Consider the following 22,410-nt stretch of genomic DNA (forward strand, 5'->3'; position numbering starts at 1 on the left):
ATGATGATAATAATAGCAGTAGTAGTAAATAGCAGTGAGGAGGAGTTAAACCTCAGATGATCTAATAATGTACATTTATCTTACCGGTCTTTTTTTTTTTTCTTTCCCATACACAGAGCCCCTTGGGCTTTATTTAATTTTTCTTAATTACCATGTTTCAAATTACAGCAGCAGTGCCAAGATTGTAATTGAGATGAATCAGGTTCTTATTTTCAGTACTCAAAGCTTTGCCAGGACACACATCCCTCTGTCACCTCATCAGCCTTTTCTTCATTTTTCCTCCTGAAGGATTACCGTCACATCTAATTGCATCTGTGTCAGCCTTCTTACTTGGAGACTGAAAGGGGGGAGGAGTATATTCTAAGGAAGGGGCCTCCAGGTGGCTCAGCAGTAAAGAACCCGCCTGCCAATGCAGGAGACATAAGAGACTCGGGTTTGATCCCTGGGTCAGGAAGATCCCCTGGAGTAGGAAATGGCAACCCACTCTGGTATTCTTGCCTGGGAAATCCCAAGGCCAGAGGAATCTGGTGGGCTACAGTCCATGGAGGGCACAAAGAGTTAGACATAACTTAGTGACTAAACAACAATGGTAAGTCAAGTTAACCCAGTGAGAAGGAAAGCATGACAAGAGTCAGAAGAAAAACAAAAAAATAGGGTGACCAGAGGACTCAGTTCAGTTCAGTTGCTCAGTCGTGTCCGACTCTTTGCGACCCCATGAATCGCAGCATGCCAGGCCTCCCTGTCCATCACCAACTCCCGGAGTTCACCCAAACTCATGTCCATTGAGCCGGTGATGCGATCCAGCCATCTCATCCTCTGTCATCCCCTTCTCCTCCTGCTCCCAATCCTTCCCAGCATCAGAGTCTTTTCCAATGAGTCAACTCTTCGAATGAGGTGGCTAAAGAATTGGAGTTTCAGCTTTAGCATCATTCCTTCCAAAGAACAGCCAGGACTGAAATGGGCTGGTTGGATCTCCTTGCAGTCCAAGGGACTCTCAAGAGTCTTCTCCAACACCACAGTTCAAAAGCATCAATTTTTCGGCGCTCAGCTTTCTTCACAGTCCAACTTTCACATCCATACATGACCACTGGAAAAACCATAGCCTTGACTAGACGGACTCAAGAGAGTGGTTAATAAACTTTCTGCCCTGTCTTGTCAGCACCCACTAGGACCCTAGTGCCATGCCCTACTGCAGGCAGCCTGGCAAACTCTCTGGTTGCCCATTTTAAAGATTTTGAACATATTTTGTATTTATGCACGTTCAGTAAGCACATAGATTATCCCAGAAATGCTTTGTTCCTTTTTTTGGTAGCTAGAAATGATGATCAAAGAGTACAGAGGAAAAAAAGGAATGGTAGGTTTCAAATAAGTATGGAAAGATATCTCAACATACAGCAGGACCTCTTCATGGGTGTGTGTCCACCTGTCTTGTTTTAAGAGCTTTAGTGTATGAGAGGAGAAGGTGATGGCACCCCACTCCAGTACTCTTGCCTGGAAACTCCCATGGACGGAGGAGCCTGGTAGGCTGCAGTCCATGGGGTCGCTAAGAGTCGGACATGACTGAGCGACTTCACTTTCACTTTTCACTTTCCTGCATTGGAGAAGAAAATGGCAGCCCACTCCAGTGTTCTTGCCTGGAGAATCCCAGGGATGGGGGAGCCTGGTGGGCTGCCGTCTATGGGGTTGCACAGGGTCGGACACAACTGAAGCGACTTAGCAGCAGCAGCAGCGTATGAGAAAATTGTCAATGTAACTTGGAAACCCTAAGCACAATTTTTAGAATAAAGATTTAACAAAGCAATAGAAAATTAAGGGTTTTTGGGGGGTTTTTGCTGTTTATTACAGAAGGAACTCTTCTAAGAAATTTTCTTTTTTGTTATAACTAAAGGGTAATAGAAGAGATTAATTTTAGTGTTAAATTTGTACCCTGCTTCTTAATTGTAACATGTTTAGATTTGCTTATATTCATCAAATTCTTCATCTTGATAGCAATATGAAGTAAATAAAGACAACTGATTATTTTTAATTTTATTTATTTATTTATTTTTGGCTGTGCTGGGTCGTCATAGCTGCATAGGCTTTTCTCTAGCTGCAGTGAGCAGTGAGCTGCCCGTCTGTAGTTACAGTGTGCAGGCTTCTCATTGCTGTGGCCTCTGTTGTTGCAGAGAATGGGCTCCAGGGCTCACGGGCTTCAGTAGGTGCGGCTCCCAGGCTCTGGAGCATGGGCTCGATAGTTGCGGCACACAGGCTTAGTTGTTGCGAGGCGTGTGGGATCTTCCCAGATCAGGGATGGAACCCGCATCTCCTGCATTGGCAGGCAGATTCTTTACCACCGAGCCACCAAGGAAGCCCTGACAATTTTTATAATGGTTGTCAGAAGTGTAGACAAAGATGGGCCGCTATGTGCTTTAAGGACTTTGATATGTAAAGGGGAATCCTGTTTGTTGATATCTTGCTTCTATCATGTGTAGGCTGCCAGTTCATTAAGTATTTTCTGCTTACAGTTCTAGAGGAAAACCAACCGAATATTCCCCAGGGCTGTGTTTGCTCTTACTACTCAGTACTACTGTTTTTAACGGAACTCCTGCATCCCCACCCCACCCCCAAGTTTCTGTTTCTGGACAAACTGCCTGAGCCTCCCCCTTTGCAAGGCCAGCTGTCCTCCTCTCCCCTCTCCAGGGGCGCCTCCTGCCTCCCCAGCTTCTTTCAGGAGGAAGAAGTGAAACAATAGAGGGCACTGAGCTGTCTCAGGTGTCATTTGTCATCACTCAGCATGAAGGCCATTCCCAACATTTTTTACTGATGTCTTAGGTACTGAAACTATTATAGAAGGTAAATGAGGCTGAAAGTTCCATGTTTTTTTTTTTAATTCTTCTTTTACTCAAATATCTCAGAGCATTAATCCTGACTTCCACATATGGCCAATTAAGATCAGCCTCTGTACCATCAATTAGGAAAACGAATGAAAACTGATATCAGGAACAGAAGCTCCTTTTAACTGGAAATTCATCTGGGTTTCAGTCCTGCACTTGCCTGTTTCTCTCTTCTTTCTCTTTTTTCCTCCCCTTTCACACTTTCTTCCCTCTTTCTCTTCCTGCCTCTTTTCTTTCCTCCTCTTTTTCTCTTCTCTTTCCCCCTGGTCCTCCTCCTTCCCCTCCCCCATTCTCTGCAACGAAGTCCTGTTGATGATATATTGTATTTTCGGTACAGTTCTCTAGGGGGAGGGGAGTTCTATAGATTCAGGAACCACATTGTTCCCACAGTTGGAGCTTTTGTTCCCAGTCTAACGGGGTGGCCAGAGACACGCCCCCCACCCCGACTCCCGTTTCTTTAGCTATATCTTCCTCACTCGAGGATATCAATAGAGGAAGAAAAGAGATTAACTTGAAGATTAGACTTCTGATGCTTTATCTGTAGGCTGCAGCAGGAACTTTTACTGTAAACCCCATTTGGTGGTTTATTTGGAAGAAAGATAAAAGGTTTCTTTCATTTGAAAATGTATTCTTCTATACTCTCACAGTACATCTTCTAACACTTAAGTTGTTAGACTGAGATTTCTTTCTTTCTCTTTTACTCTCGCGTGAGCCCCTGGAGGGACAGGGGTCCTATCTCACTCATTTCTGAATGCCCTCTCACAGTTACTACCACATAGGTCTGTGCCGCTCCCAAAATCTTGATTAACTAGGTACATTATAATAAAGCTACTGAGTGGAATACAATGCAGCTGTTATAAAGAATGAAAAGGAACTATGTTTACATATAGGAGTTATGTATGTTTAGGTATACTGAATGGAGAAACAAAGCTGTGAATCAAGCATAGCATTTTTTCCAGATATAATTTTTTCAGATATAATTATGCCCCAGAACATAACCCAGAAGCATGCACACCACATCTTTAATCAGAGTTATCTCTGGAGAGAGACGGGCAGGCCCTTGAGAAGGAAGAGGGAACTTTTTATTTCCTGTGCTCTGACTTGTTAGAATTCTGTTTTCTACAGCATAAAATAAAACTGAGCAGTGTTAACTTGGTTAGATAGAGAGTGCCCCCTGCCCAGGCTTCCTGGGAGAGGTGTTTATCTTCCTGTCCTCTGCCTTTCATCTTGGCCCTTCACCTTGGCTCTGTGGTCACCAGCTATCTTCTCCTGTGCTCACCTTTGCCTTTTCTGCCCTCCTGTCATTCGAGGTGTCCTCCCTCTGTCTTCTCATTCCCTGCACCTCCCATCAGCCGGTTCATGGATGCATGCTGGGACAGATGATAGATGGCCTGGACAGATGGGTGGATATATGTGTGGCACTGGCAGTTATAGCTAATGTTCCTTTTTCTGATGCTGGAGTGACCACTGGTCTCATGGCATCCTTCCTAGTTGCCTCTACCTACAGAGCATGGAAGGCTCTCCGTGATCAAGCCTGTCCTGACTCTAGCAGTTCTCACTTTGCAGCCCCACCTCCCGGCTCTGTGCATGTGCGCTGTTCATGCCCTGTTCGCTCAGCCCATCTGTGCTCCTTTCATTGGTTTATTTTGGGGGGGGGCGCATTTCATGCGGCATAAAGGATCTTAGTTCCCTGACCAGGCATCCAACCCTGTGCCAGCTGCAGTGAAGGGCAGAGTTGTAACTACTGGAATCCCAGGGAAGTTCCTCAGCTCCTTTTAGTGTGCTAGCTGCACCTGCATTTCGCTACCCTGTGCCCCTTTACTCTGCTCTATCTTCCTGGATATTGGGTCTCCTCCAGGTTTCTCTCCGTTCTAATTATCAGTCATCCTTAAAGGCTCAGCTCCACCATTACCACCTCCTCTAGAAACTTCCCTGCCCTGGAATTGCCCACTTCCTCTTCTGCACAGCGCCCCCCCACACCGTCTCCCACGTGCTGAATATTTATCAGTCATGCTGCCTAAACACGGTATTGTATTTACTTGTTTACATTTGTCTTTCAACTACACAGGGAGCTCCTTGGGGGAAGGGATCATGTTTTATTCATTTTATTTAATTCCTAACTTGTAAAACAGAATTTGACATGCATTCTTATGACCTCAAAAAGAGGCAGGGGGTGGGGGGGTAGTATTTGTATGAATAAATGTGAATGTGCTTTTAAACTGTAAATTGACATACAAATGTAAGTTATTGTCGTATCAACATCATCCCAAAGTAATACATGAAACTTGCGGGCAGGTTTTCTATAAACAAATGATTACTTTCTAGAAAAGGTGGAGGTGTTGGAAAAACTGAAAAAGATGCTTCCTGCAAAATAAAGACCAATAATCTTAGATAGGCATTATATCAAAGGGCTTGGAATTTGGAAATGCTAACACAAAAACTAGACCAAAAAGAGTAAGCCAAAGAGATGAAATTTTGAAACTCAAACAAAAGGATTTATGAACAGAACCTTTTCTTCATTTTATTTCTATGATATGACTATCTTCAGGAGAGAGAAATAGTAGAAAAATTAGATGCTGATCTAAATAAATTTTTTTCTTCTTGTGGTTTAATTTCATTTTCATGTTAAACAGTTTGTAATTTTTAAACATATTAAGCATTATTTTAGAGGGAAAGTGGGGGGCTAGGTGCAGGGACATTAACTTAATTCTCTCAGGGCATCGTAAATAAAGCAAGCTTCCGAGGACATTGAGTTTGAATTCTGTCCCAGTTCTGGAAACATCCTTTCTCCAGCATCTCTGCTGGGCTGTTGTCTAAACCAGACCTTCTCAAACTGCCTGGGAGTGTGTGTGTGTGTCTGTGTGTGTGTGTGTTCCTATCGGCCACACACTGACATTTTTGTAAAACACCACACACACAAAAAAAGAATTACTAGAAAAACAAAATAGAAGATATCAGATATGCTAAATACAAGCCTGAATTTTCATTAGATTCAAAAAAGTATCATTCTGTCAAAATGCTATAGAAGTCTACCCAGGCTTAGTCTCAACTTCTGCACTTACCTTGTTGTAGATCAGAAGTAGTTTGCAAACTGATGGCTGTCCCTTTAACCACACTTCAGTTAGCACTGAGTTCAACTTTACTTGGATATTTTCTATAACAGACATCACAGAAATGAAAAAGTTATCGAGAAGAGGGCACACATGTACAAATTTTACAATGGTGGAACTGTCGATTAGAAAAGAAATACTTTAGGCAAAATTCATAGTGCTATAATAAAACCTTTTTCAGATGGTGTAAAGCTGTTTTTTGTGTGTGTATCTCATCCTACCCTCCTCAGCATTGAGTGACTTCTTTGATCCTCTTGGAGAATAATTATTTTCAGTGCAAAAGTTTTAAATTGATCATTTTTAACTGTAGGGTAACCATAGGTGCTGACATCAAGCCAATAAAATTAATAAGCAGCGTGACAGGCTCTAATAAATTTCATTGGTGTCTCTACCCTGTCATTTGAGCACAGAATGAGCTATTATTATCACCGAGCTCCAAACCTCTCATTTTGGCTTCAGATGCTTACAGCTGCTAATGCGGTGCCTGCTACAGTAGTTTCCAGTAACTGGTTTGGGGTTAAAGTATCACATTTAAAAGACTTAGTTATGATCAGTGGGGGAACACGTTGTGGCCCTATGGCTTTGATCTGTTTTCTGGAGTGGCCTGCGAAACTTTGGACTCCCTAACGATCTATTTCTCAATGAGGTCAGAAAGCAAGCAGCTTTTAAAATCTAGTTCCTCTACCAGGGGCTCTGGGGTTTTGAAACTCTTTCATCTGGAGATGGGCCATCCCCTGTTTGAAGTGGGCCACGGTTCTTTGTCTCTCACCCCAGATGAAATTCTTCAACTCCCTCAACTTGGTCCTTCCTTGACATGAAGAATTTAGTATTGGGTTTCTGCACAATGAGCCAGCTTCACACTTGAAGTGAGAAAAAGGATTCTTCCTTTTCTCCTTAAACCCCGTTGCAGCCATTCAGGTGAATCTGGCATCCCCGCATCATCTTTGTCCCAGCCTTCATGCTGCTATTGGGTGTGGGTCATGCCTGCCAATATCTTCCATTTAACTTTTTAAATTTCATACTCATCTGCAACCCTCTGGTTTACCTTCTTAATTTTGCATATGTTGTGTCTTTTTATTTATTTTTTAAGGCTCATTTGGAGAAGGAAATAGCAATCCACTCCAGTACTATTGCCTGGAAAATCCCATGGACAGAGGAGCCTGGTAGACTACAGTCCTCGGGGTCACAAAGAGTCAGACACGACTGAGCAACTTCACTTTCACTTTCAAGGCTCATTTATTTAAAAAAAATTTTTAACACTCTTTGCAGCGTGTAGGATCCTAGTTCCCCGACCAGGGATGGAACCTTCACCACCCCTACATTGGTGACACAGTCTTAACCACTGGACCACCTGATGTGCCCTTTTAAAATGTTAATCAAAGTATTAAGAAGCTATCAAATATAAGCATTCAATGCAGTTAGCTGTTAGCATCCCATCTCTTCGGACCACATGTAATTTTATGAAACTGTCAAGAAACACACGTATTTGTTTTTTTGAGGACACCTCACTTTGATTCATACTTGCTCAAAATGCCCTCTTCCTTCAGCTCTAGCCTTCTTTACAATTTTTTATTTGGGCATCATCTCTGGAGCCTGTACAGGTACTGAAGCTCCCTATAATCGTTCCAGTCATAAAAGTAAGGAGGCCGGGTCTTGCTCTTGTGGGGTTCTGATGGCAATTACACACTTAAACCTTGCGAGTCTAATTTCTTATTGAGATGACCGCTTTCTGAAGAAGAAAAGATGTCACCATCAAGCTTGTTAAAACATAAAAAGGCTTATGAACGTCAGTTCCTGTATGACCATGATTTTAAGAACCAGAATGGTTAGTTATTTGACGCAGTCTGTGAACCATGCTAGGGAGACAGTTCCTGATGAAGCCCTGTCTGGTTTTCATTTGAGGAGCATGAAGGGCAGGAGAGGGAGGCTGTGGCTTATTAAAAGACAAAAGCAACAATTATCTTACGCTTCTCACATTTCAGCTTCTCCTTTCACTAGTTGTGCCTGAACACTGTTGTGTTTGTGACTGGCCATTGGAATGCAGTCCAGGGCTGGGATTTTCAGGGTCTGGCTGACTAGCCCCCCCTGCCGAGACTTCCCCAGGAGCTGCAGAGCTCCGGGTGACGTCTGGTGGAGAACCATCCTGCATTGTTCAGCCCAGGGTGGGGGACTATTTATTTTTGATTTTACGTTATTTCAGCTGTTTTCACTTTTTTCTTTATTGTTTTCTTGCCTCCTACAGAGTTCTCTTTTCAAGTCTGGCTGGGACAAGGGGGACACTCAGGGACTCAGCACACAGCATGGAGAACAGTTTTCCCCTCTCTCAGCAGTTCAAATAGCTTCTAAGCCACATCCATTTAACCCACTGTGGGCCTGAGCCCACGCCACGTTAGCTCAGCTGGGAGTTGTTGCCATGTTAAAATGGATAAAATCATTTCAATGCAGTCCATAGCTCCTTAACATGGTCTATTAGATAGGATGAGTGAAGTATATGTTTATTTTAAAAAACATATAATGTTGAGAAAGCATTTTTTAAACTAGCATTTGAGGATGCATTTAGTTCTATAGTTTCACAACAGCTTTCTGACTTAAAAAGGTGATGTTTGAAACAATTTCTTTGCATTTCACAATTTTATTCCGGGCTTCCCATTGTATGAATTTTGCAGTATCTTTTTATCATATATTAATAAATCAGTTGAGGGGACAGCAGGCAGTGTTGTTATGCCAGAAGTCTGACTTTATTGGTAACCATGGTCATTATGTTATCCATCTAGGGACGATCTAATACATTTTAGGTGTAGATATGTTAATAAAGGGCTTCCCTGGTGGCTCAGACAATAAAGACTCTGCTGCAACTCAGGAGACTGGGGTTTGATCCCTAGGTCTGGAAGATCCCCTGGAGGAGGGCATGGCAACCCACTCCAGTCTTCTTGCCTGGAGAATTCCATGGACAGAGGAGCCTGGTGGGCTACAGTCCATGGAGGTCACAAAGAGTCGGACACTACTGAGCGCACGCACACACAAACACACACGCACATTTTAATGTATATACACCCTTTCTCCTTGCTCAAACTCCCTGCTCTATAAATATGGAAATATTATCATTATTAATAAGAGATTCTGTATTCTCATCATAGAGTTAATGAGCACATTAGCATAATAATTACTTGAAATGGATATGAGAGGTTCACCACACATAACTAAAGATGCCTTGGAAAAGAACAGGAGTATTTATGACATCTCTCTTGTTGATTTCACAGGATTACCTTGACTGTATCAGGGACCAAACGAAACTTCCTCTGGGGACAGATGAAAGATCAGCCCTTTTTGGAAATATACAGGATATCTACCACTTTAATAGGTAAGTTAATACTCAGAAGATCGTTCTCACGTAAGAACATTATGAGTTTTTCTCAAATGAGGGTGGCCTCAGAAAACTTAACAGAAATCCTGATTCCACTTCATCAATTTCTGTGAGCTATCATGCCATGAAGTTTTCTACTTGGAAACATCCTTGTTTGTGTATGAGTCTCAGATTAATTCAGAATCCCATCCCATTCTATCCTCCTGGCTCAGAGAAGAGACCTATTTGCCATGACAGAACAGAAGCATCTTCGTTCCACAATGGCAGGTGAACAGGGCATCCAAAAATATATCCTGCCTCAGTCCCCAGCATCTCCACTCCCACTGGGTTTTCTAAAATCTTTTCTCTGCCTAAGGAGTGGGCAAGAGAGTAAACACACAATAAATACTTTAATCATAACAGATATTAATGCAAATTAATAATTTAAATTTATAGTACTTAATTTAATTCAGACATCTATTGAGTACCTACTGTGTAGCAGGCACGGGGCTTAGAAAAGTACCATAGGAAATAAGACAGACAGGGAGCTGAAAGGGATGGAGTGAGCTTATCAGTTATTATACTGTTAGTACCTCTTGGAAGACCAGGTAATAGGCAGGTAAAGAGCACAGACTCTAGTTTCCAACATATCTGGGTTTGCATGCCAACTGGGTCATGTCTATATTCTTTGGAGAATTTTAGATAGGATACAGATGGTCCCCAACTTAAGATGTTTCAACTTGTGATTTTTAATTTTTTTTTTTTTACTTTACAATGGTGCAAAAACAAGATCTGTTCAGTAGAAACCATATTTCAAATTTTGAATTTTTATTTCCTCCACTCCTCCCCAGGGAGTGAGCTACACCTCTCAGTCAGACAAACGATCACAATGGTAAAGAACCAATACACTTACAGCATTCTGTTTTCACTTTTAGTACAGTATTCAATACATTGCATGAGACAGTCAACATTTTATTACCAAAGAGGCTCTGTATTGGATAGTTTTGCCCAGCTGGAGGCTCATGTAAGTGTTCTGAACACATTTAAGGTAGGTGAGGTGAGGCTTTTGTGTTCAGTTGATCAAGTGTATTTTTAAAGCATCTTTAAAATTTTGTATTTATTTTTGGATTGGCTGCATCTTCATTTTCGCTTGTAGGCTTTCTCTAGTTGCAGTGATCAGGGGCCACTCTCTAGTTGCAGGGGCTTCTCTTGATGCTGAGCACGGCCTCTAGAGCATGGCTTAGTTGTTGTGGCACACAGGCTTAGTTTCCCCGTGGCATGTGAAATCTTCCCAAACCAGGAATCAAAGCTGTGTCCCTTAAATTGACAGATTCTTAACCACTGGACCACCAGGGAAGTCATTAATGCATTTCTGAGTTTGGACATTTTCAACGTATAGTGGGTTTATTGAGACATAATGCCCTCCCTCATTTCAAGTCTTGTTCATATCTTCCTACCTCTATAGGGTTTATTGCTTGCCTGTGTGCTAAGTCGCTTCAGTCGTGTCTGAGTCTGTGCAACCCCATGGACTATAGCCCCCAGGCTCCTCTGTCCATGGGAATTCTCCAGGCAAGAATACTGGAGTGGATTGCCATGCCCTCCTTCAGGGGATCTTCCTGACCCAGGGATCAAACCTGTATCTCTTGTGTCCCCTGCATTGGCAGGCAGATTCTTTGCCACTGGTACCACCTGGGAAGCCCGGAGTTACAGTAAAACCTCCTTAGAGAGTTCTATAATGCCCCATCATGGGATCACTCAACCAGAGTGTAAATTATAATACTGAAGTTAGTGTATGTGAGGTCCTTGAGGGTAGGATCCACATCTCCTTGGCTTTCCCTAATGTCCATGTGGATCCCGAACACCTAGCCCAAGCCTGACCTCTGGGAGACATGTTTAAATTATCAACCTATCCCTTAATTTTGAAAGCCTGGAATATGAAAAAAAAGCCAATGCTGCAACGTCTCTTTCGTTGGACTCAGTAGACTTTGAAAACCAATTTGTATGTTCTAAGACAGTGGTTCTGAACCCCGGCTACACATTGGAATCCCCTGGGAAGGATTGTGCTTTGTTTTGTTTTTAATATGATGACTTCTGCCCCCAAAAGTTCTAATTAATGGGTCTGTGGTGGGACCAGGGCATCAAGATTTTTTAAAAGGTCTCAGATGCTGGGAAAGATTGAAGACAAAAGGAGAAGGAGGCAACAGAGGATGAGATAGATAGCATCACCGACTCAATGGACATGAATTTGAGCAAACTCCGGGAGACAGTGGAGGACAGAGGAGCCAGGCATGCTACTGGAGTCCATGGGGTCACAAAGAGTTGGACATGACTTAGCAACTGAACAACAAGAGATGTGCAGCCATGGTTGAGAAACACTGTCTAGATAAAATAAATACAATAAAAAGAAAATAGAAGAATGGCATTAGAAAATGGGATTAGAGAATTTAGAATCTGCATGTGCATTAGTAACATGCTGATGTTGGAGCAGGCTTCATTTAGCAGCTCTGAGGGTAATAGTCCGAGCAACCATGAGTGGCTTCTCCACCCAGAGCTCCCTGATGGTTCAGTAACCCGGGAAGAGGAATCAGGCCTAGCATTGGGAGGCCCTGGCCTCAGCTTTCTGGTGGTTTGGCTGTGTGTTGACTATAATGACTGTTTATCTAGTGCTTATCCATGCCAGAGGCCATAGAGCTTTATGTGCATTATCGCTTTATATAAGTCTGGGCTCCTCTGACTCCAAGCCCCAGGCATTTAGCCACATTCCCTCCTGCCAGAACAGAGCCCTGCTTTTCAGGTCTTGATTTGTGGCATTGTGGCACAGTCCAGGCAGGAAGGGTTTTCTACTCCTTGGAGTTTAAAGCTTCCTGTGTCTCCTAATTTAAAGGAAGACGAGACAGTAGTAGCCCCCAGTGTCAACAAGAAGGGACCTCAGCTGCAAAAGATGGAAGACAGGTCTTTATATGCCTGAATTGTTCTCTGTGCTTCTCTCTTTGGTGTTTGCTGAACAAGGAAATCAGACATGACTAAAGTAAACCTGAGTCAGGGTGATGATGACAGGTGAGCCATCAGAGGGGACACGATTCTAGCTGATGGTGCTCATGCCCGTCCCTTTGGTAGATCACGTTTGTAAATCTCCTGCACATGCATTGTCTCCTTTCATCCTCTCAGCAGCTCTGAGGCAGGTAAGATGCAGAATGTATGCACATTGTTTGCACGGAGGAAACAGTGTAGAAAGCCCTCTGCTCTAGGACATAGAGCTAGAAAACCAACCTAGCCTATTTTGATTTTTTTATTTTGTTTATTTTTAACTTTTTATTTTATACTGGAGTATAGTTGGTTAACAATGTTGTGTTAGTTTCAGATGTACAACAAAGTGATTCAGTTTTATATGTATATATATATATATACATATGTATATTTATATACACACACATATGAATCTATTCTTTTTCAAATTCTTTCCCCAGTTAGATTGTTACAGTATATTGAGCAGAGTTCCCAGTACTATACAGCAGATCCATGTTGGTTATCCATTTTAAGTATAGCGGCATGTACATGTCAATCCCAAACTGCCCCAATGCCCCTTACACTCTAGTAAACATCAGTTTGTTCACTAAGTCTGTGAGTCTGTTTCTGTCTTGTATTTGTTTCATTTGTTTTAGATTCTGTGGACAAGTGATATCATATGACATTTTCCTATCTCTATCTGACTAAATCCACTCAGTATGATAATAATCTCTGGGTTCATCCATGTTGCTGCAAATGGCCTTATTTTATTCTTTTTAATGACTTAGTAATATTCCATAGTAGATATGTACCACATCTTCTTATCCATTCTTCTATTGATGGAAGCCTATTTTAAACACCTGGTTTTGTTGAATCTCAACCTCATTTTTTTTTATTATTTCCAAGAATATTTTTCTGTTTAATTTTTACAGTTAATTGTCTGTATTATTTTCTCCCTATTTACTTTTATTTCCTTTCTCTTAACTCTGGACTGAATTTAGAGCTTAAATGTCTTTACTATTATATTTCATTAAGTAACAGTATTGTTGTGACTTTTTATGTTAATGCCTCTTATGAGCCCTCTGTTCTATACCCTACGTCAATTGATTTCAAAGATACAACTATCTGGCAAATCTATGGTTACGGCTTGAAATGATTTTAAAGTTTTTACTGGTTCAGGTCCAGATTTCTCAACATAATATAATACTGTTGCACCCAACTCAGCAAGATTTAAAATTCTAAAACTAAAGAGGGCAAAAAGAAAATGGTTTTATGATGGCCTAAAAAATTTTCTCTGGTGGCTCAGACAGGAAAGAATCTGCCTGCAATCCAGGAGACCTGGATTGGGAAAAGCCCCTGGAGAAGAAAATGGCTGCCCACTCCAGTATTCTTGCCTGGAGAATCCCATGGACAGATGAGCCTGGCGAGCTACAGTCCACAGGATCCCAGAGAGCTGAACATGACTGAGCAACTAACATTTTAGAAAATTTTAGCTGATTAGATTGTTTTTCAGGAAGTATTTCCAAAATACGGGAAAGCATATGATAAACACTTATAAAGCACCTCTATTCCATCAAGGCCTTCCTTTATGCCATATTTGCCTTAGAAATGCTTGAAAGTGTAAAGCTTTTACCAGTAATGCTGAGCCCCTGATATGCCCCTCCGAATTGCAGTCCACACTGCGGAGAATGGCACAGTGATGTGCTGGTGTGCCAGTTCTCCAGGGTGAGGACAAGGGAGGGGGAATCTGAGATTTATGTCTGCCAATTTCTATGGTATAAACACACCTACAGCAGATTTCAGGCTACTAAGAAGACCTCACTGAACAGGGAATTAGGAAGAGATGTACAGAATTGGCTCAGATGAGCCAGTATAATCTGGCTCAAAATACCACCATCACTGTAACTACCATCCAAGATTGGTGTTTCATCCCCAGGTATGATCTTTGTTGCCATGACTCTAAGTATACACACACAGTGTGCTTTAACTTACTTCAAACACAGCTGCACTGTATCAGACTTTTACAAGTCTTTTTCACGCAACGGTGCTTTTGAGATTTATAGTTCTACTTTGCTTATTTTAACTGCAATGTAATATTCCATTATGGGCTGTATTACCTTGCATTTTGCTGATTGCAATAAGACTAAGCCTCTTCTCTTGTTTTTTGGCCACTTTGATTTCTTCTCTAAATTTCTGGCTCCTATTCATGCCCAGTTTTCTGTCAAGATGTTTCTCTTTCTTATGATTGTTTAGGAGTGCTTGATGAATTCTGTCTGGAGATCTTTGTGGATTATGCAAATTGTAGACCTCCGTTAGTATGAGATTTGTCTTTTAATTATGGCTTCTTTGAAAAGAAGTTATAAAATTCATGATTTTGACTACTCTAAGTAAATGTAATTTTTATAGGATGAGAATTTTGTGTGTTTAAAAACTTATCTCTTTTATAAATGTGCCCAGTTCATAAATATGCTCTATATTTTTTCCTAAAAGTCTTAAAATTTTTGCTTTTCACTTACATCTTTAATCTAAAATTGATGGAAATGTGGTATGTGATAGGAAATCGAAATCCTTGTTTTCAGGGAATTCCCTGAAAGTCCAGTGGGTTAGGACTGTGTGCTTTCACTGCTGAGGGTGTGTTTTGTCTACGGTCACACCACCCTGAATATGCCCAGTCTCATCTGGGTGTGTTTCCAATCCCTGGTTGGGGAACTTATTAACATAAGATGTGTGAGCCATGCAGTGCAGCCAACAAAGAAAAGAAAAAACCCTCTTTTCATCTAACTAGCCCATAGTCCCATCACCCATCTTTTCTGTGCTGATTTGTAGTTCTGCATTTCTCCCAGGTGAAGTTCACCTGTATGAATGGTTCTGTTTCTGGGCTCTGTTGTGTTGTGTTGGTCTCTTTGTCCATCCTTACTCCATACCACATCATCTTAATTATTTATTAAACCCATGTTGCTCTCCTTCTACGTGACTTAGGATTTCTTAACTCTTTGCACTGTCAAGTGATCTTTTCATTTCTTTTTGCTTCAGTTTGTCAAGTTCCATGAAGGGAGCTCTCTTGGGACTTTTATTGGAATTTGATTTAATTTATAGATTAATTTTGGCAGCAGTGATATCTTTATAATATTGGGTCATCCAACCATGAACATATCTCATGAATCAAGCTTTTTAAAAATACCCTATAATAACATTTTATGATTTCTCCATCACATTCATACATGTCACTTATTCTTTTTAATGTTATTTTTGACTAGAATATTTTCCTATTTTTTAATTCACCATTATTGTCATGTAAGAATGCTTTTAATTTTTATATGTTGACACTGTATTCAACCAACTTTTTAAACTGTCCCATCAGTTCTAATTGTTTATAGACCCTTTTAGGTTTTCTATGTAGACAATGGTTGTTTGAAAATCAGAATTTTTTGCTTTCCTTTACAGTTGTTCTGCCCCTTATATATATAATTGTTTTTTCTTGTCTTACTGCTTTCAGTAAGTCTTCTCAAACAGTGCTAATTAGATTCTTGCATTCTTAACTTCTTTCTGACATTAGCAGGAATGCTTTAACTGTTTCACCATTAATTATGATGTTTGTTCTGAGATTTAGACACTTCTATTTTGCTGAGATTTTAGTGTGAATGAATATTGACTTTTATTGAATGTGTAATCATCCTTTAAGAAAATTAGTATATGATTTTTCTCCTATTCATAACGTGGCAAATTATATTAATAGGCCTTCTGATTTGAATCATATGTACACTACTAGAATAACCCTGGATTTCCCAGGTGGCGGTAGTGGTAAAGAACCTGCCTGCCAGTGCAGGAGACATGAGAGACATGGATTCAATCCCTGGGTTGGGAAGATCCCCTGGAGAAGGGAATGGCAACCCACTCCAGTATTCTTACTTGGAGAATCCCATGGACCGAGGATCCTGGCAGGCTACCGTCCATGGGGTTACAAAGAGTTGGACACGACTGAAGCAACTGAGCAATATAGCACAAAGTGACTTAGCTCACGTGCACACATAAAGCCTGCCTGGCCATGATGTTCCTATATTTGTGCATGATGAGTTTGTGTTTTTTAAAGAACTTTTCCATGCATGTTCATAAATGACAGTAATGTATGATTTCTTTCCTTATACTGTCTTTTTTCAATTTTGGCATATTACTAGATTCAAATTGTTATCTCATGAAATATTCCAATATGAACTGTTTTGAAATACAATTGAGATTTCATTTTTGTTGTCTTTTTTGTAGCCAAATCTTTCTCTCATAATCCCTATGATAGCCTGGACTCTGTTTTGATGTCTGGAAGAAATTCCCAAATGGTCAGGAAACGAGCTCAGTCCAAAGAAACCACTTTCCCCAGTGTAACTTGTTACCTCAACTTCCAGAACTTTTTTTTTTTTTTCCTTAAGTGCATGTTAAAGAGATGTCGATAGTTTTTATACAGTGTCCCTCTCTTGAAATACAGAAGAGTTGTCTAGACTGTAATTTGAAAGTTTGAGGAAGTACGGACCATTTCTCTACATCAGAATTGTATTTTTAAATTATTTTTTAGTCAGAAAATCCCATGGGTGGAGGAGCCTGGTAGGCTGCAGTCCATGGGGTCGCTAAGAGTCCGACACAACTGAGCGGGTTCGCTTTCACTTTGCACTTTCATGCATTGGAGAAGGACATGGCAACCCACTCCAGTGTTCTTGCCTGGAGAATCCCAGGGATGGGGGAGCCTGGTGGGCTGCCATCTATGGGGTCGCACAGAGTCGGACACGACTGAAGCGACTTAGCAGCCCCAGCACGAACATCTAAGCTCTCTTATTTCCTCAAAAGATGAGAGGAGAATTTTCCTATTTCCTTCAACTCCTTCTCTCTCTTTTTTAAAATTTTATTTATTTATTTGACTACGCTGGGTCACTGTGTGCAGCTTTCTCTAGTTGCGGCGAGTCGGGGACTCCTCTTTAGTTATAATGCGTGGGTTTCTCTTCGTGGCGACTTTTCTTGTTGTAGAGCTCGGGCTCTTGAGTCTGTGGGCTTCAGTAGTTGAAGCACATGAGCTTAGTTGCCCTGCAGCATATGGAATCTTCCCAGACCAGAATCTTCCCGAGATCAAACTTGAGTCCCCTGCATTGATAGGTGGATTATTAACTACTGGACCACCAGGAAACTACTACCCTTTCTTTTTATTGGGTATACCTATATTGAGTCACTGTTGCATGTCAAACACTAGGCTAAATCTGTTAATCTAAAGATGAATGACATTGTTGTGTAGCAGAGGCAGTAAGTCATATACCCAAGGAATGAACAAAACTTTACTTTGAGAACTCTGAGGAGCAAGGAATTGATTTTATCTGAGGGATCAGTGAAAGCATCTCAGAGCAAGTAACTTACGTCTTAAGAAAATATTTATTTGGGTCGTGCTTCTTTTCTCCTTTGAAATGTTGTTTAGAAAGCAAATCATGGGGTCAGTTCAGTTCAGTTCAGTCACTCAGTTGTGTCTGACTCTTTGTGACCCCATGGACTACAACACCCCAGGCTTCCCTGTCCATCACCAACTCCCAGAGCTTACTCAAACTCATGTCCATTGAGTCAGTGATGCAATTCAACTGTCTCATCCTCTGTCATCCCCTTCTCCTCCCACCCTCAATCTTTCCCAGCATCAGGGTCTGTTTCAATGAGTCTGCTCTTTTTGCATCAGGTGGCCAGAGTACTGGAGCTTCAGCATCAGTCCTTCCAATGAATATTCAGGACTGATCTCCTTTAGGATGGACTGGTTGGATCTCCTTGCAGTCCAAGGACTCTCAAGAGTCTTCTCCAACACCACAGTTCAAAAGCATCAATTCTTTGACACTCAGACTTCTTTATAGTCCAACTCTCACATCCATGCATGACCACTGGAAAAATCATAGCTTTGACTAGACAGACTTTGGTTGGCAGTCACGTCTCTGCTTTTTAATATGCTGTCTAGCTTGGTCATAACTTCTCTTCTAAGGATCAAGCGTCTTTTAATTTCATGGCAGAAGTCACCATCTACAGTGATTTTGGAGCCCCCCAAAATAAAGTCTGTCACTGTTTCCACTGTTTCCCCATCTGTTTGCCATGAAGTGATGGGACCAGATGCCATGATCTTAGTTTTCTGAATGTTGAGTTTTAAGCCAACTTTTTCACTCTTCTCTTTCACTTTCATCAAGAGACTCTTTAGTTCTTCACTTTCTGCCATAAGGGTGATGCCATCTGAATATCTGAGGTGATTGATATTTCTCCCGGCAATCTTGATTCCAGCCTGTGCTTCTTCCGGCCCAGCGTTTCTCATGATGTACTCTGCATATAAGTTAAATAAGTAGGGTAACAATATACAGCCTTGATGCACTCCTTTCCTGATTTGGAACCAGTCTATTGTTCCATGTCCAGTTCTAACTGTTGCTTCTTGACCTCCATACAGGTTTCTCAAGAGGCAGGTCAGGTGGTCTGGTATTCCCATCTCTTGAAGAATTTTCCACAATTAGTTGTGATCCATACAGTCAAAGGCTTTTCCGTAGTCAATAAGGCAGAAGTAGATGTTCTTCTGGAACTCTGTTTTTTTTTTCTATGAACCAAAGAATGTTGGCAATTTGATCTCTGGTTCCTCTGCCTTTTCTAAATCCAGCTTGAACATCCCAAATCATGAGATACATACAACAATAAGTCAGGGCAAGGTGGGAGCAGTTACCTTTTATATTAATGCATTTTCATACCATCAAAATGTCTTCAACTATTGCCCAGTAGTAAAAATATATTTTTACCCATAAACTTTTTTCCAAGTAGACTTTTCAAGACCAGTGTTAGCATATCAGTGAATTTAATGGAGCATTTGATACTATTAACCTTACTCCATTTTCTGTCTCCTAATCCACATGTGCCTCTGTAAATACCAACTGACCTGCTTGGTTGGGTGGGAAAAGGAAATGGAGCATAGAGTCTATTGTAGACCAAAAGAGGAGAGGCCCCTTCGTGAATCTTTTTTTTTTTTTTCTTGTTTTCTTATGTACTTATGATATACAATAAGTTCAGCCAAACAGAATATTTTTAAATAATTGCCCCAATATAGACAAACAATTCAATGTGGGTATAATCCAGAAAGTTCTACACGAGGAGACATTTGTCCAGACTTTACTGTTCAGGAGAAAATGCTATGGTATTATATTTTAGCTAACATTTTTATTTCTTAAAACTACAGCACAGAATAAACATACAGCAAAACATCAAGCACAAAAAAAGAGTTAAGCTTGTACATTTTTGTAGACCAAAAGAGGAGAGGCCCCTTCGTGAATCTTGTTCAGTGGAAGGCAATAGAATCTGCAAGGTCTTATTACAATTCCTGAATTCAAGTACACATCAGTGAGAGAAAATCTTACAGAGAATATGTTCTGTAAAGGAGAACTGTGTTTCCTTTAACTGTCCATCCAAACAAGGAATATGAACTCTAGTAAGAAATAATATTTTCTTTTTTCATAATGCTATACAAAAGGGAGGAAATATTTGGAACAATTGCTGCAGGAAAAGGGAAAATACCCTAAATCTGATGGTAGAATGACTCTAATTTTAGCTCTGAGTACAAAACACAATTTGTGAGTCACTTCTTCCTGCTGATGTACTTGCAAAGCTGTTCATTAGTTTCACTGATGCAATGAAAAAGCTAGTCTCCACCCCATCAGGCTGTAACTCTAGAAGGACAGCCTGTTTCTGGTCTTTACGGAGTCCTTGGTATCCCTCTTTCCACGGCCCCAACTCTGTTCCCATAGTACATGGTGTATTATTTTCTAGTTAGTTGCTTTCCTTATCTCCCACACTCCCTGTTGTTCGCCAAACAGCAGCTGGTGGGTTCCTTTCTATACCACCCACAAAAACACACTATGTTCATTCTGTCCTTAGACTCATGACCAATTTCTAAACTGACTTTCTCTTCCAACCCTCCGCAAACTTAGATATCACCTCCTCAGAGAGCATTCTGTGACTGCTCCAGTGCTCCTTCACCCACCCACCCAGCCTCAGGCACATTCTGCTACACTGTCTTTATTTCCCTCATAACACGTTGTTGTTACTTAATTGCTGAGTCATGTTTGACTCTTTTGTGACCCCATGGACTATAGCCCACCAGGCTCCTCTGTCCATGATATCACAGGCAAGAATACTGGAGTGGGTTGCTGTTTCCTTCTCCAGGGGATCTTCCTGACCCGGGGATCAAACCCACATCTCCTGCACTGGCAGGCAGATTCTTCACCACTGAGCCACCAGCCCCTCATAATACATAGTACAGTATTATATTCTGTTGTGTTTGTTTTGCTTTTCAGTAAAACCAACCCTTTGCCATTTTTCACATAAGCATTCTTAGTAAGCAATATTGTACTATGGTGTATGAGTTTCTACTGGCAAAGGAATAAAATTTACTTTTTCTTAATTTTTATTTTATTATAATAACAGCACTTAACATGAGATCTACCCTCTTAAATTTTTAAGCATTCAATACTTCCCTTGTGGCTCAGACAGTAAAGAATCTGCCTGAAATGCAGGCGAGCTGGGTTCGATCCCTGGATAGGGAAGATTCCCTGGAGAAAGGAATGGCTACACACCTCAGTATTCTTCCCTGGAGAATCCCATGGTCAGAGGAGCCTGGAGAGCTATAGTCCATGGGGTTTCAGAGAGCCACTTTCACACACATGTTATTGTTAACTTAGATACTATGTTATAGCAGATCTCTAGAACCTATTCATCTGGTTTAGCTGAAACTTGATGCATCTTAGGTAATAGCTCATCCATTTACTCTTACCCCCAGCCCCTGGTAACCACCATTCTACTATCTGATGCTACGGGTGTGACTATTTTAGATTTCTAATGTAAGTGGAATCATGCAGGATTTGTCCTTCTGTGACTGTTTTTTTTTTTCCACTTGACATAATGCCAAGGTTCATCCATGTTGTCACAGAATTCCTTCTTTAAGACTGACATTTCACTGTATACATACACACACACACATATACATATATATACACACAAATACATATACATGCTTACCACATTTTCCTTATTCATCTTCATCCATTCATAGACATTTAAGTTGTATCCACATTTTGACTGTCGTGAATACTTCTGCAACGAATGTGGTAGTGCTAACAGCTCTTCAAGATCCTGATTTCAATTTTTTATGTAAATACCCCAAGATTGGGCTTCCCTGGTGGCTCAGTTGGTAAAGAATCCTCCTGCAATGCAGGAGACCCAGGTTTGATCCCTGGGTGGGGATGATCCCCTGGAGAACGAAATGGCGATCCATTCCACTATTATTGCCTAGAAAATCCCATGTACAGAGGAGCCTCGTGGGCTACAGTCCACAGGGTCACAAAGAGTAGGACACAGCTGACCATCTGAGCATAGCGTAGCATACCGCAAGGTTGGATCGCTGGATCGTATGTTAGTTCTACTCTTAATTTTTTGGAGAATCTCCATACTGCTTTCCATGGAGGCTGCACCATTTTGCATTCCTATCAGCAATGCATGAGGGTTCCAGTTCTTCACATCCTTGCCAACATTTGTTGTCTTTTGTTTTACGTTGTGTTCTTTATTTCTTCAGTTGTTAACATTCATCACCCCTGATCAGAACGTAAGTACGGTAGGACAGAGCTTTCGTCCATGTTCTTAACCCCATCCCCTCCTGCCTGTAATAGTCCTGACAAATGAGGCTTTCAGTAATGACCATGTTGAATGGAGCACTAACAGGGTGATCAGCCAGCTGTATCAGGATGGTTGCTCTGATGACAGGCGTGTGAAGGAAATCAGACTACTGACTCCTCACTGTTTCCATTATTTTGTAAAAGGGTTGTAAAGGAAAGCTGCCCAGATGACTCACACAAGGCCTCCCAGGTAGGCGCTAGCAGGTTGAAGACACCATAATGTGGAGACTAGCCCTCAGCTTTCTTGAGTCAATCTGAAAAATAAATTTTTCAATAGGTGTGTTTATAATAGTGTGGAACTGGGATTCACAAGCCCTGATACTAAGCCTAGCTATGCCTATTAATTATTTGTTGTGTGACCTAAGGTAAGCAAC

The 22,410-nt window shown here is 41.2% G+C and overlaps 1 protein-coding gene across 5 annotated transcripts in view; it reads left to right on the plus strand.

Annotated features, from left to right (window-relative positions):
- Nucleotides 1-22,410, plus strand: part of PLEKHG1 (pleckstrin homology and RhoGEF domain containing G1) — a 249,265-nt gene that overhangs the window by 164,475 nt on the left and 62,380 nt on the right. For all 5 annotated transcript variants that reach the window (XM_061428306.1, XM_061428304.1, XM_061428307.1 and 2 more), the window contains one exon: nt 9,244-9,344. In XM_061428306.1, the coding sequence (XP_061284290.1) occupies nt 9,244-9,344 (101 nt within the window). The remainder of the gene's footprint in view (nt 1-9,243; nt 9,345-22,410) is intronic.

The sequence above is a fragment of the Bos javanicus genome, chromosome 9 (assembly GCF_032452875.1).
Source record: "Bos javanicus breed banteng chromosome 9, ARS-OSU_banteng_1.0, whole genome shotgun sequence".
NCBI classification, from domain to species: domain Eukaryota; kingdom Metazoa; phylum Chordata; class Mammalia; order Artiodactyla; family Bovidae; genus Bos; species Bos javanicus.